The following is a 14,622-nucleotide window of genomic DNA, read 5'->3' on the forward strand; positions in this document are numbered from 1 at the left end:
CCCCTAGAAGCGCCATCGCAGAGTGAGAAAGTTTAGCGCCCTGGACGGTGCTTTAGCTTGGCTTCTTACTGCAGACTCCTACAGATGTCCAGAAAGGCACAATCTTTGCACGACTCAATCTGGCTTCTCTTTAAATAAAGTGCACAGTTTCAAGTGTTTGGACACAAATGTTTGGCCACGAACCAAAAATTAGTCTGCGTCTCAAAACGTCTGGGTCCTGCACAGAAGGATGCTTTCTATTTTACGTCTCACAGGCTGGTGACTCTTCCTCATCGTGTTCACAGTCATTGTGTTTAATGTTTATTTTTATTATCGTTTGTATGTGTGGGGTGAACAGTTGGAAGAGTTCAGAGAAGGCGAGACCGTGAGTCAGGATGGCTTCACCAGGTCCGTGATGCAAGATTCACTGACCTTGTTTCTCTCCTTCCTGTCAGGTGACACACAGAGAGACCGGGGAGGTGATGGTGATGAAGGAGCTGATCCGCTTCGATGATGAAACTCAGAGGACTTTCCTGAAAGAGGTCCGTGACTCTGACAGAGATGAAGAGATCTGTCAAGATAGGGCAGGGGAGTGAGTTATGAGAAGGAATTGATTTTGCATAAGGTATCTAGTTTGCATATCTAGATACCGTGTCTTTCTAACAGAAGGCTAGTCTGACCACATTCCAGGCTGAGGCAGTGGGAGGGTGTTGGCTGAGGTCTATTTTCAGCTTTGCCAGTTTATACCTCCTTATTTAGAACATTAGGGACCAGCTGGTGAAGAACGCGGGCAGAGAAAAGAGAAAAAAAGATCTATAAGAAGTTAAAATTGAAAAAAGCTGAACCGGAGCCAGCGGAGGAAACAGCTGGGCAGAGCGCCTCCCGTCTCGCACCCCTCCCTGCGCTCCTCCCCTGGCCTCCCTCACAGAGCAGGGCCGGGCGCTCACAAGGGTGGAGGGATCCTTCCGGTATCGAGAGAGAACATGCACAGCTAGCAAAATGATGCAAAGACGTGCAAAGGGACTGTTTCTGACTCGTCTGCCGTCAACCTGGTGTCACAGAGCTGTGTAGTGCCAGAGAGCCACTGCGTTCGTTGTGAGAGTATTGGCCTTGCTCCCAGTTGTTTCACCGCGTCGTGTGGCGCACTATATTTAAAGCCGGTCAGTCGCTCACGTCAAGTGCATTTTTATTCGTACTGTCAAATCCAGAAGCTTGTCCTTAATCTTGGTTCCCCACAGAGATCTTAATGGGCAGGTTTGATAGGTTTGTGACCCATCACTGAGGAAAGTCGGGAAATGGGAACCTATGCAGAAAATAAACAGTTTACTGGTTAAGATAAAAACTGGAAGACGAGTGGCCTTCAAACACTGTAGTGCAGTCCCCTGTATAGTGAGAGGTTGAGATGATTCTGTGCAATGCGGGGATGTCTGCTCAAATGAGAGCGTTAGACCAAGTAAGGCCAAAAGCCATGCAAATAGTTGCAATTCGTACTGCACAGAATGCGACGGCAAACCAGTTAATACACCACTAACAAGCCAATTAATACATCGGTGGGAAGAATGCAAATCAGATACAGAATGTACTTTTTAATTTCCTCTTCTGTGGTCCTCAGGTGAAGGTGATGCGCTGCCTCGAACACCCCAACGTGCTGAAGTTCATCGGCGTCCTGTACAAGGACAAGAGGCTCAACTTCATCGCCGAGTACATCAAAGGGGGCACCCTGAGGGAGATCATCAAAAAGATGGTGAGCTCCCATGTGTTCTGGGGACCCTGGGAGCGCTGGGGGCCCTGTGAGGTAGTGTCCCCTCAGCGTGCCGTTCCTGCAGGGGGTGCAGGGAGGCCCTTGGGAATGTTTCCAAACTGAACAGCCCATAGCGGCTGCCCTGTTCTCTGGGCCTTCCATATTGATCTTAGCCAGGAAGAAACATGACCTCTGAGGAGTAATAATTCATGTTTCATCACGCTTTTCTCCTGCTTTGTGCAGGTGGGACAGTTCAAGTGTTTTATTATATGAAAGTCTAGTTATTTTGATAGACAATTTGTTGTTTATTTCCGGTCTATAGGACTCTAAATATCCCTGGAACCAGCGAGTGAGTTTTGCCAAGGACATCGCTGCTGGAATGGTATGTCGATGGAGAGCGTGTACTGCAGTCTGCACACACTAATCAAACAAACTCCTGCTTCAAACCCAAGCCCTGATAGCAACTGGAAAGCAAGGCTGTACTGTGGCGCAGTAAATGATTGTAGTGCTACATATTGTGTTATACTGCCCCCTTGTGTTTATATGCAATAGTACAGTAAGTAAACATTTCACCACACACTATAACACAATACAGTGAATATCTCCTGTCTTCATCTCACTGGTAAATGTCTAATGCTAAAGATGAGCAATCCGTAACTCAGCTCCATTTCTAATCTCTTTTTCAAAGACATCCTAGTCGTCGAAACATTTATTTAAACAAAAAAGCATGGAGACTGTGACAGATGTTTATAAAATGTGCCTCTTGTGGAGGAAATTGGCCCCATTCTGTTTCCTTACCTGGTGTTGATGTGTCTTTTAGACGTATCTGCATTCCATGAACATCATCCATCGTGACCTGAATTCCTACAACTGTCTCGTGCGAGAGGTGAGAGTCATCTTGTCAGAGCCTTGTTTGTGTTTTTTGGAAATACTTTTGGGTAGTTGGTTTGAGAAGTAGCATAGACCACAAAAACTAGAACGACAGGCCGGGTAAGTAGTCAGGGTGAGGGAAGTTTTTTTTTTTTTTTTTTTTTTTTAATTATTATTATGATCTAGTTTTTCAGCTACATGAATTAACTGAAACCCCTGACTGCTTTAGAGTGGACAGACAGTTAAAGTTGAGGGAGATATTGGTGCCAGCAGTGGGATAACTGAGGCCTTCTCCTGACTGTTCTCCTGACCTCCTGTCCCCAGAACAAGAGTGTGGTCGTGGCTGATTTCGGCTTGGCCCGCCTCATGGTTGAAGACAAGAACCAGGACCGGCTGTCGTCTGGGAGGCTGCCTGGGCTGAAGAAACCCGACCGCAGGAAGAGGTACACCGTGGTGGGCAACCCGTACTGGATGGCCCCAGAGATGATCCATGGTGAGTTGGGGGGACAGGCCGTCAGGGGAGGACGGGCCGATCTTGTCATGCTTGATTTCTGGATTATTTGTGCCATTATTGGCCAAATCCTGATGGGAGATTTACAGACGACATAAAACGCCCGTAAAAGGTTGCTTCTGGAATGTAACCACTTTCCTCTTTTTTTCTTTCCTCGCAATATTGCTGCAGCTATTATTATTTATACTGTCTTTTAATGCACTCCAGTAAGCCACTGTTGTAATGGGATTTTGTTTTGGTGCTGCTGCAGAAGAATAATAGCTGGAGGATAATATACAGATGACCTACAAACATGGGGGGTTGTTTTCAGCAGCTATTTATAAGTGTTAAAAATGCTTTGTGGCGTCGTGAGCCGCAGCTGCATGCGATTCTGCCTGCGGGGGTGCGGTTTTCTGTGCAGCATGAGAACCGGTGCCTAATCCCACGGCGCAGTGGGTAACAAGCAGGCGATGATGTTCAGGTTGAGCAACGTCTCTACTGGTTGACGAGTGGTCTTCAGTTGTCATGGGGTCTGTCCTACAGCTGAAGGTCATCCAAGTTTTCGATGACTTCCCAAGCGTTGCAAATGAAGAACTGAAAACCTTGTGGCTTGACTGAAAGTAGTTTTAATAGTCTTGTTCTAGGTCTGTCTGGTTGTCTAGAGGCAGGGCAGTAGGGAAGTGTGACGTTGGTCTCTAACCGCTTTCACTGCTTTCTTAAGGGAGGAGCTACGATGAGAAGGTGGACGTCTTCTCGTTCGGCATTGTCCTGTGTGAGGTGAGTGACCGCTGTGTGAAATCCAGCCAGGCACCACGATAGTCTTAGTAAGTGTTGATGGAGTATCGTTAAACTACATCTCCTTTCATGTCTCGAGTTCAGAGCATTGTGAAACTCATTCTGGTTACAAACAGCGGCTGTAAAATCGTCCGCATAGTTCTGGTGTTTTATAAATAGGTTGCGTGTGAATCTCAATGAGAGGCTGCTGGAGGGCGGCTCTCTTCATGTGGGGAACGAAAGCAGCCAGGATTGAACCGCCTCCCCTGCCAGCTGCTAACCCAGCGCCTCTCCCTGATCCCGTCCCTCGCAGATAATCGGGAGGGTAAATGCAGATCCGGACTACCTGCCCCGGACCATGGATTTCGGCCTGAATGTGAGGGGCTTCCTGGACCGGTACTGCCCTGCCGATTGCCCCGCCTCCTTCTTCCCCATCGCTGCCCTGTGCTGCGACCTGGACCCCGAGAAACGGTGAGATGATTACGGGCGGGGAGCCCCTGCACAGTGGGGTGTCTTTAGACTTGCAGGTCCAGATAGGAATGGGTTTACCATGACTTATGACTTTACCGTCATCTTTTTTCGATAGAATGACTTGTAGGCATCAAATTAGAGAGACTTTGAAGTCTGGACGAGGGTTGGGGTCAGAGTTCCCGCTAAGCTTAGACTTCCAGTAGGGTTGGGGTGGCATTTCTGCACCATTACCCAAGATTTGCCAAGTTTTAGGTTAAGGGGTGAAGTTTCAAATCTTGAGCGTCTTGTTGCACTACATGTGGAGCTAAACGATCATGCCTGCTTTGCTTGCAGACCTTCCTTTGCCAAGCTGGAGGAGTGGCTGGAGAACCTCAAGATGCACCTGGACATCCGGCTCCCGCTAACATCAGAACTCGATCAGCTCCATCGCGTCTTCTGGCAGAACAACTTGCGCGCCGAGAACGGGCTCCACACCCACCCCGAGCACCCAGAGTAGCCCCGGCACCGGGGTGGGGGTGGGGCGAGATGCAGGAACCGAACTTGTGTGGCTCCTGCCGGGGGGGGAAAAGAGACGCACACGCACGACCTACCCACTTCAGTCAGGGCGCCACACACACGTAGGTGTAGGCGCGAGTGACCCCCGGGGGACACCTCCGCCATCACTATCCACTCCGGGGAGATCCAGGAGGCAGTGGGCATGTTCTCTGAGGTTCCGAAGTTCATGAGCAAAAGGCACTTTGTTTTCACCTTGTCAAACTGGGAATTTCGCTTCATGGTAGCGGCTCTCGCCTGTGGAATGTCAGATTCCTGTAGTTAACGTAGTTATCCTAGGTATTATTAAAAACCTGTGTATTGTAATGCTAAGACTGAAATCAATTAGCTTTTTTAAGACACGCCATGCCTTCTCTGTGAAAACACTACGAGTGTTGCAGTCGGGAGGAGAGCGGGGCTTGTTTCTGCTTCACCTCGGACGTCTCGTCTCATCACTGGAGGCTTACGGCGTGTCATTTATATATATATATATCGTTGAAACTGCTCTCGAAACACCGCAAACCATTACAATGCAATGGATCTATCTGTGCCGTATCACAGGTTGAAACTGATATCGAACTGTAGAATAAAAGTATAGCATAAGAAGAAACGATGCATGCCTGTAAAAGTACCCCTTCGGGTCAAAGTATAAACCTTGTTAGTTACGTGTGCTTTCCAGAATCCATGGCACTAGAGCAACAAAGTAACTTCCGGTCCGTACCGCTAGCGTGTCTCCCAACATGATCTCCGAAGTAGTGTCACACATTCCATGTAGCAGTGGCCTTTATGTACACGTCCCGATCCAAGTCTCATCGGTTCACTGTTACAGCTTTGTAGACGAACCGCCTCGCACGATCACATTTTCCATCGGATGCTTTTATAAACTTTTTTTTATTTGTATTTTTATTATGATTCTATTTCATTCTTCCCGTGGAGCTAAAGAGTCCTGTGTTCAGCCCCACATCACTGTATATACTCTGTGGTATTGTGTACAGTACACGTTTGAAATATTATATATGTACAGAAATATTTTATATATTGATGCTGCATCGCCATATTTTTATTAAGCTCTGTGTATGAAAAATCTGGGTTGGGGGGGGGGGGGGAGAAAAGAAAAAAAAAAAATCTCGCTAGGTGATAGGTTAGCTCTTCCTGTCGTCTTCGATTCCTGAGAGTGAGGCTTGCGGTGGCATCTGTATTGCTGCTGTTATTGGGGGAGATGAACTGAAGGAAGTCCGCTTCCTGTGCCGTGTCTCCCTTTCCCAGCTCTTCTTAAAACCGTGACTCCATGTTGTGTTGTTGTGGCACCACTAACACTCTGGGACTGGGACTGAGGACTTTCCACACACACACACACACACACGCACACACACTCACTCTCTCCCGTTGTATAGCGGACTCTGGGGCGTTTTGACGCAGTCCGAGCTTCAGCGTTGATTCGATCTGTCCTGGAATCGTTTTTTTGAACCGTACTGTACACGTCTCGCCCAGAATAAAACTTTTGAAACTGCCGAGACTACTTTCCTCGTACCTTTTGTCTGTGTACTGTGTGGCGTCCCAGGGAATGGGCCAGGAGTTCAAGTGGTGGAGTCCAGGGCCCAGTCTCGGCTGTGGAGACTCGGCCGCTTCTCGCCACAGCGTGGAATTCCTAGCCAACAGTTTCCCAAGGTTTACCAAGTCTGACCGCTGTAAATACGTCCCTGTCAATGTCTGCGTTTGTGTGTGTATGTATAAGAAGCTTCCTCGCTCCGGGATGACTGCATGGCATGCTGGCTAGGTGTTTGTACTTCTAATGCTTTCGAACCAAGCTCTTCTTGTAACCTTTAACAAACTCACCGTAACGAGAGAAGGTGTACAGACAACCGAGACCAGTCAACGGAAAAACAATTAATGATTACCACAGCATCGCTTTATGAATGGGGAACCACTGTAATCTTTTTCTTTCCTTTATAGGTTTTCTTTTCTTTCTTTTTTAATTTGCACTATATTTTGGAGAACATAATCCCGTATGGGATTTTCTTTTTCTCTTTTCTCTTTGGTTACTGAGGAAAGTTGGTTATTTAATGAATGCAAGTCACTGATGGAGCCTTTCACATGAGGGGATCCAGGGAGTCGTCCGCTGTAGCAAACGCAGAAGAAAAAATATAAGACACTGAAAGATAGTTGCTCTTCTTTGTATTGTGCTGGACTGAAACAATGCAGGAAAACACATCTAATTTTCAGTTTTGTGTTCTCTTTAATAAATCGTATTTCTCATTCACTGAGAAAGCCAACATCAATACTGTGGGTGGAACAACTTGCCCATTAACTCAGGCCATTGTTCTTCCTCATTTTACTTTACCTGACAGTATACATTTACTGTCACTGATCAATTCAAATCATGCAATGATCTATACCACAGATTCCGTGCTGGTACTTAATTGAAGTCTTAATTGCAGGAATTTCTTAAATTATTTTGAATAGTAGGGGTTTTAATTTAAGTATAGAATTGTATAAGGAACTTATTAAAGAACCAACTCTTTTATTACAACATTTTAAAAGTCATATCTAAGCAGATTGTTACTTCAATTAAGAATCAGTTGAGTAATTGAGAGCTCGGCTGGAACAAAAACCAGCAGTGGGGGGGGGGGCTCCTTTAAGGCCAGGATAGGGAACCCCTGTTCTATACCGTAGCTTCCTTCAATCAGTTTCTTACACAAGGAGGAAATAGTAAACAATTGCACGACTCCTGTTCTAGCTCCTGCAGCTCTTGCGCTGACAGCCAGCAGATTAAGGACCTTAAGGGGGGGCGGGTTAAAACGTTATAGCATTTCACATTCTTCGACTCGCTGTTTGCTACAGAAAGGACAGATTTCCTTTGGAAACCCTACTGCCTGCAGACTGATCCCTTGATAAAGAAATCCTGTGTCAAACTGTATTCACAGAATTTATCTTCTGGCCGCATCTGTGCCCAGAACTGTGTTTTCGACTTGCTGAACCGCCCCAAGTCTTGTGATGTTCTTGAACTGAACGCTCTCGCTCCTGAACACAGGCTTTTATCCAGGACCACACTGTACTGAGGCTGCACCTCAAAATTCACCGTGAAGCAGCTTCCTGTCGAAGATCCGCATTAAATGAAAACTTTGACCCACCTGCCAATCACAAACTCCAAAGCCAGTGTTTTACGACTTGGTTTCATTTTGATGGAGGCTAATTGCTACCAGCCAGTGGAAACCTGTCATCCAGCACCAGGCTTGCAAGTAGCGGGGGGGTTGAAGTTTTCTATTGCACTGCAGCCAAAGTCGAATTAAGTAGCAGTCTTATCATTTTCAATCGTCATGTGTCTATTTTAATGGCCTTGACATTTTTCTCCAGTCCAATACCAATGGCTTAAAACCGCTTTGCCACTGTATTTCTTTACAAAGGATCGTTACCTCTGAACATAGCTGTGCCTTTGTTTTACGCTAGCCTTGCCAACGACTTGTAGCTAGTTTGTTCAAAATTATTTTATATAACGATGTGTAAGCTTGTATAGATTTTATACCATTGCTCAGATCCTGTTTTGATTATATTCTCTCCTGTTCTGCATATCATGTTTTATATTTGTCATATCTCCATTTTCTTTCCTTTCATTTGAGGGTTATGATTTTTGTTATTTAATTTAAATGTTTAGGTTTTTTTGTTGTTGTTGTCTTTGTTCTTGTTGTTGATGAAGATGATGATATTTTGTTGTTACACAAGCTGTGAAAAAAATGTGCACTTTAATCCGGGAAGTGAAGCTTGAGAGTCCGAGGAGACGACTCTGTATTTCACTGTAGCTGGAATAAAACAACCGCTCCCTACGAAAACTAAATCTGTGTCTCTGTGTTATTTTTAGTTAAACTGCTGTGATTATTCTAGTGGTTACATGTAGGTGTTTGCAGGAGCAGCTGTAAAATAAAGCACCAACATATAAGATCTGCATGTCCGTGTGAGCGCAAACACTATGCAACAATGAAATGTGGGGGGGTTGCAGACTTTAAATAAATCCTTAACATTTAATTTGCTGTGCAGTCACGTTTCTGTGGAATAAACTGTTTTATAATACACTGTCTTTAAAAGTTGGAAAGGGGAATAAACAAAACTACAACTTTGGGATGTTTAGGTAAGAATTCTATATGTCCATCTGAAGATTGCATGCGTTACCATGATGTACGACTGTTTTCCTGCATTGTTGATGGTGCTGACTTCCTGAATGCGTGGCCTGTTTGTCAGGTTGGACAATGTGCTGTGGAGGCTGTGACTGCTGGCCGCTGTCCTGCTGCTCCCGCCATCTGCTCAGTCTTTGCAGGTTATTTTTTTCTGTATTTACAGAGGACGAGGAGGAAACTCTGCAACAATAGGGCTCATATAATGTGTGGTTTGTTGGTATGTCAGGATTTCCTCTCTAAAACATTTCTTCCCCAATAATCACTTCTCAGATAATATCAACGTTGAAACAAAAACGTACTGTACATGAATCGCATTTTGATGATAAAGGTTAAGTCTTCATTAACGACTATTTTACCTTGTTTCTACCAGGATTGTAACACAGCCTTCCACTGACGTCACTGACGTGTGAGTCCCGGCGCAGCAGAATCTCCCGCGCAAAAGGTGTGAACACGAAACCAATCTAAAATCAATTATAATAATCAGAAAATATAGACAAACAAGGGAGTGACTTAATATAACAACGTAAAAAATAATGATAATTATCAGGAAATATTGACAAAGAGGGAGAGACTGGATATAATACAACATCTAATATAATTATTAAGCTATACTATCAAAATATGTTGTATTCATTAGTAAGGAGAATAGTCAAGGTTGATAGAAAGTATACCGGTTAACTACATTGGTCTCAGCTGAAAGGGTAGAAATGCAATACTGTTGCACATATTATCTGTAAACACTTACTGGTTCGCTAACTTAATACTGGGCACAATATCACCCACATCCCACTACAAAAACATGAACTATATTTACTGACTCCTCACACTCAAACGTACGGGTAGAATCAGGGCGCCCACGATTCAGCCAATCAGAGGGCTGCATCGAGCGAGTTCTGGCGTAGAGGGGCGGGACCAGAGCAAAGATGGCTGCGCCCATGAGGAGCGTGACTCGCCTAAACAACAAGAAAAACGCGAGAAACTGATTATACGAGTATGGACATGTCAACAGAGTGGTGAGTGAAGGAGTACAGCTTGTTACAGCAGTACGGTGGAGTAAAGTAGTCGAAAGCGCCGGAAATGGAGAGAATTGGATGGAGTTGACTGGACATTAGCTGAAGTGGAATGTAAACACAATGTCAATGAAGATCGCCTTGTCATGCTTCATTCTACAGAAACTGGCGCCAATGCAGGTAATTTAATTTAATCCAATAAAATCGACTTTCACCCGACATGGTATTTCATAGACAAGAAAAAGATAACCAGTGCCTTGGATGTCACAGGGATCCAGCTTTTCCTCACCAGGGATAATTCATCACCAGTTGCCATATTCTTCACCTATTTGATTTAGAAAAAAACAGTATTGTATTAGATCCTACAGTTACCCACGGCAGTTGTAGTCTGGATTTCAATTCTTTAATTTCACCCATTTTTATTGATAACTCATCACTCTGCTTGTTCACATGGGTGCCTCACCTCGCACAGACTGTCCTTTCTGCTCAGAATAGACTCAGACTGTCCGCAGTCAGTGTGAAGGCAAACTGTACATGATCTAATATTAAAGTCATACATATTGGGAGGAAAACTTACATTTGCACCAGCATGTGAACACAATGTGCAGTACACCAGGTGAATATGTGTTGTGGGCGGTCACTCAGGTCAGTTCTATTACCTAAACACTTAAAAACGTGTAAACTTATTTTGTATTAATATAATTAAATTAGTTTATTATACAATTAATAAGATAACACGTTGTATTATAAGTTAGACTTGTTTTCAGCAAGTTGTGCTGTACACCTATATTGCATTAGGTCACAGAAGTCTAAATCTAAATTGATTAGGATAATTGGTAGTTTGGATTTCTAAATGTAGTCAGAATGATTAATGGATTAGCAGGCAGTATATTTAAAGCTTTAAACAAATATAAGTAGAAGAGGTCAAGTATGATGAAGATTCAGTTGTGTTTTTGAGATATTGCACAAAGTGTACTTTTACATTTTGATTTATATTTTGCACGTAAAAGAAAAGTCTCCCTGGCATTTAGGCATTTGATAGAAAGTACTAAGGTCTATAGGACCTTCAAAACTGACTGAAGAGATAGTACTTTTATGGGGTCATGAAAAGCCATGTCATATATTTTTTTGAACAAAAGAATTAAGTTTGATGTTGTTTTACTGAAATACTGGCACATTTCACATGGATCCCTTTTATTTCCATCTTAAGTAAATATTTGAGATCAAGAATCCATTGAGAGAAAGTCGTCCTCATGACACTGGCAGAGATCCTCATATTTCTAGCCACATTCTGAATGACAGCTTATGACCTATACGTTTTTACCATGATGTAACTGTGTTTAATCATACTGTTACCATTATTGTACCATGTTTTATTTACTATGCTTTTACCACGTGTTTACCATGCTACAACATACTACACTGTACTATTATTTTAACCATATTTTTACCATGGTGAATTATACTTTACCACATGTTTACCATGCTACATCACCTACCCCTTACTGTGTTTGCACCACATTACAAATCCTATAGGGGACAGAAGTGTCCCAGCTTCATATTTGGCCCCTGGTCCCTGATGACCTTTATTGTTCCCTTATGACACTTTTAAGCTGCTTTCTACCACACTTTACTGGTTTACACACTTTACCACACACGTAATGGTTTATTTGTATGGGTTTGTGATTTAAAACTGTCTTCATCAGTCATGTGGTCTATTTACACTACAGTTCAGCTGTATAGGGAATTATGTTATAATTTCGTTTTTGTACTTCTTATTGCCGTATTATCACTGCTCCTGACACACCTAAACTAACACTTACACACGATCACAGTCTTTGACACACCTGCTTTTACAGCACTGTAACTAACCCAGTGTCTTACACACTATCACTGCTACTAGTCACCTGCAACTACCGTACAGAAAACTAGTGTATCAGACATGCAGACTGGAAACCGGTCGTATAACACGATACTGCGGACATGGCGCTGGTTGGCCGGTACGTCATCCTGAAGTGTCCATGTGCTATTGTTTTCATTCCGCTCGTGTGACGTCAGCGCAGTCGGGCCGGGCTGCGCGGTGCCAGTGTTCGTGTCGCGCAGGTTTCAGCAGTTCTGCGCAGATCTGCAGATTTCCACCGATTCCTTTAGAATTGCGTGTAGCCGGCGGTGCCCTGTGACGTCAGCGCAGCCGGGCAGGACTGCACGGTATTTAAACGGCGTGCCGAGCCGCCAATGCAGTCAGTGCAGAGTGGAGGAGCTGCAGTCTGCGCACACGGGCAACAGCCTGTCTGAACACCCACAGGCTTGCGGGGTTTGGCGTCATCTCCATCTGCTGTGTCCAAGCGGGGGGGGGATTACAGCAGTCCCATCGGCAAGGGGGAACAACAGACGGGATTCCTGTGTGGGAGCCAAGCGGGACAGTGGCAGCATGGAAAACAGCTCCTCCAACAGCAGGTTCCGGAGCCAAATGTTCAATCACGGTGAGTAGCCGCTCCGGGCCGAGGTCAGCCCGGGCCGGCAGCCGCACAGGCCGCACACTGGACTTCAGACGCGGGGCTCGCATCGCTGGCAGTGTCGCAGCTGAAATATCTCCCTTTGCTTTCCTTTGCATTAGTCTGCTTATTGTATTTATCTTTTATACTGACTTTTGAACATTAAAGTAGTCGATTCCCAGAGATGAGAGGATTGCTGACTATAATCATATGATGAAGGCAATGATTTGTATGTTCTAGTTCCGAAGTTAAAGCAGGTTCAACTTTTCTCAGGGTCGGTTTAGACTGGTGTGCGCCGATACGCTAAGATAATAAGCAAGCGGATCAATATTAATAGTGCGCACTGTAGTAAAACCTGCAGGCCAGTGAAGTATAATGCATGGGAAGCAAATTATAGATATCGCTGAGCAAACCCAGAACAGATGCATTACAAACCAGAAGACTGCGGGCTGGGTTTTAAAAGACGCACATACTAACTCCTTTGCTAACCTATTGATTTTAGCCTACTTATGCACTTATTATGCAGCCAGTTTTGCAGCTAGAATTGAGCTGCTTGCTTAGGTCACCGAATCAAGAGTCCATCTGTGTCCATAAAACGTCTCCGTGTCCAGTATAGTGCACCGGCATTCAGTGTCACACATGCTACTAACTGTACTATATGTGTATATATAATAATAGGTTAACCCCATTGATTGATTTCAAAAGCACGTTTATGACTTAAAGAAATTGAAGGCAACTCTGTTCAGTTTGAGATTCTCTACTGTTGACTGAGTCTAAGTTAGAGCATTAGACCTGGTGAGTTAATGCTTTATTTTCCACTGCAGATACCAGCCGTTACAATTTGCCACAGTGTGGAAATCATCCCCCCATCAAAAAAAAAAAAAATCCTACAGCAAAATCTCAGCAGTGTATGTTATGATTATGGACTAACCAGACCGGACTAAATTTAGCAAGGAGTGCATTCCTGCTGTGTTTTGGTGGAAAGATGTCTTGCCTCACTTTGGAGGAATTTGCAATGTGGAAATTTAGAAATCCTGAGAAGGTTGACGTTCTGTACTTTGTGGAGAGGACAGATCTCGGTCCAGTGTGTTTGCAAACGCCAGTGTTTTAAGCCTTGCGGATGCGTGTGTCCCTTCATTGACACTCCCGCCTCACCCACCCTGTGAGTGCTGACAGGCTGTGTTTACATCCAGATGTGCTGGGAGAAAGTCTGCGTTTTGAGCTGGAGTGTGAGTTCAGTTTAACTTCAGCACATTGCAGCGAGTTAGAGACTCCTATCACAGCCGCCCACTCTCCCAGTAATGCTTTTCTCTAACGCAGGAAATGCCTGTGGAGCTGGTATGTTCAACAAAGCTTTCTTAAAAGTAAAATGTATTAAAAGCTTTGAAAGGGAAATTCCTGTAAGGCAGCAGTAGCCGATAGTCTGATGTTGAACAGCAGCCTGAAACCAATCTTCTCACGTTGCCACTCGATGACCAAGACTGCGTTCGCTTCTGTATGTGAGACTAACTTCACTACTGGCAGCCTGTGGTCTAGAAATCTGGCCACATCTGGGATAAATCCTTCACTCAAGGGGACAACAGCGGTTTCTCACCTGGGACATGAACCTGGCAGCCTCCAGTTATACGTCAGAAGTCCTGTATTCCCTTTATTTCTCTGTGACTGTTATTATTCCTGCTTTGCTGCGTGCACTGGTCCCCATCTCAACCTGAGTTTTGGCCAAGAGTTGTGGCTGCCCAGTCTCCAGTAATGGGCAAAAAAGAATGACTTCTCTGTGTCCTGGAGCTCTGATCAATAGTGAACCCCCTGCAATGGATTATCTTTAAATTAGATGTTCATGTGATTGTTCCAAAGTGATATCCCAGTAGAGCTGTAGTCCAACCCGCTGTAGAGCCCCACAACTTTGGCTTGTATAGAGGTCTTCAATTGTTGGCTAGTCCTGTTTAATTACGCCAATTACTGGTTTAATTTAGTAATTGACTCAGATCTTGGTAGGGATGGACAACAGAAGACCCCCTTTTTCTTTGACCCTCCTTGTTTTACAGAAAAAACGCTCCATCTCCTATTAGTCTTGTTTTTTTTTTTTTTTTTT

At 44.4% G+C, this 14,622-nt stretch overlaps 1 protein-coding gene across 5 annotated transcripts in view; it reads left to right on the forward strand.

Moving 5' to 3' along the window:
• LOC136718337 (LIM domain kinase 1) overlaps positions 1 to 8,688 on the forward strand; it is a 46,762-nt gene extending 38,074 nt beyond the window's left edge. For all 5 annotated transcript variants that reach the window (XM_066696033.1, XM_066696034.1, XM_066696035.1 and 2 more), the window contains 8 exons: positions 435 to 521; positions 1,592 to 1,723; positions 2,043 to 2,102; positions 2,541 to 2,606; positions 2,915 to 3,083; positions 3,802 to 3,857; positions 4,168 to 4,325; positions 4,659 to 8,688. In XM_066696033.1, coding sequence (XP_066552130.1) covers positions 435 to 521; positions 1,592 to 1,723; positions 2,043 to 2,102; positions 2,541 to 2,606; positions 2,915 to 3,083; positions 3,802 to 3,857; positions 4,168 to 4,325; positions 4,659 to 4,821 — 891 coding nt within the window. In that variant the 3' untranslated portion in view covers positions 4,822 to 8,688. The remainder of the gene's footprint in view (positions 1 to 434; positions 522 to 1,591; positions 1,724 to 2,042; positions 2,103 to 2,540; positions 2,607 to 2,914; positions 3,084 to 3,801; positions 3,858 to 4,167; positions 4,326 to 4,658) is intronic.
• The last annotated feature ends 5,934 nt before the right edge of the window (positions 8,689 to 14,622 follow it).

Source organism: Amia ocellicauda, chromosome 22 (genome assembly GCF_036373705.1).
Source record: "Amia ocellicauda isolate fAmiCal2 chromosome 22, fAmiCal2.hap1, whole genome shotgun sequence".
In the NCBI taxonomy this organism is placed as follows: domain Eukaryota; kingdom Metazoa; phylum Chordata; class Actinopteri; order Amiiformes; family Amiidae; genus Amia; species Amia ocellicauda.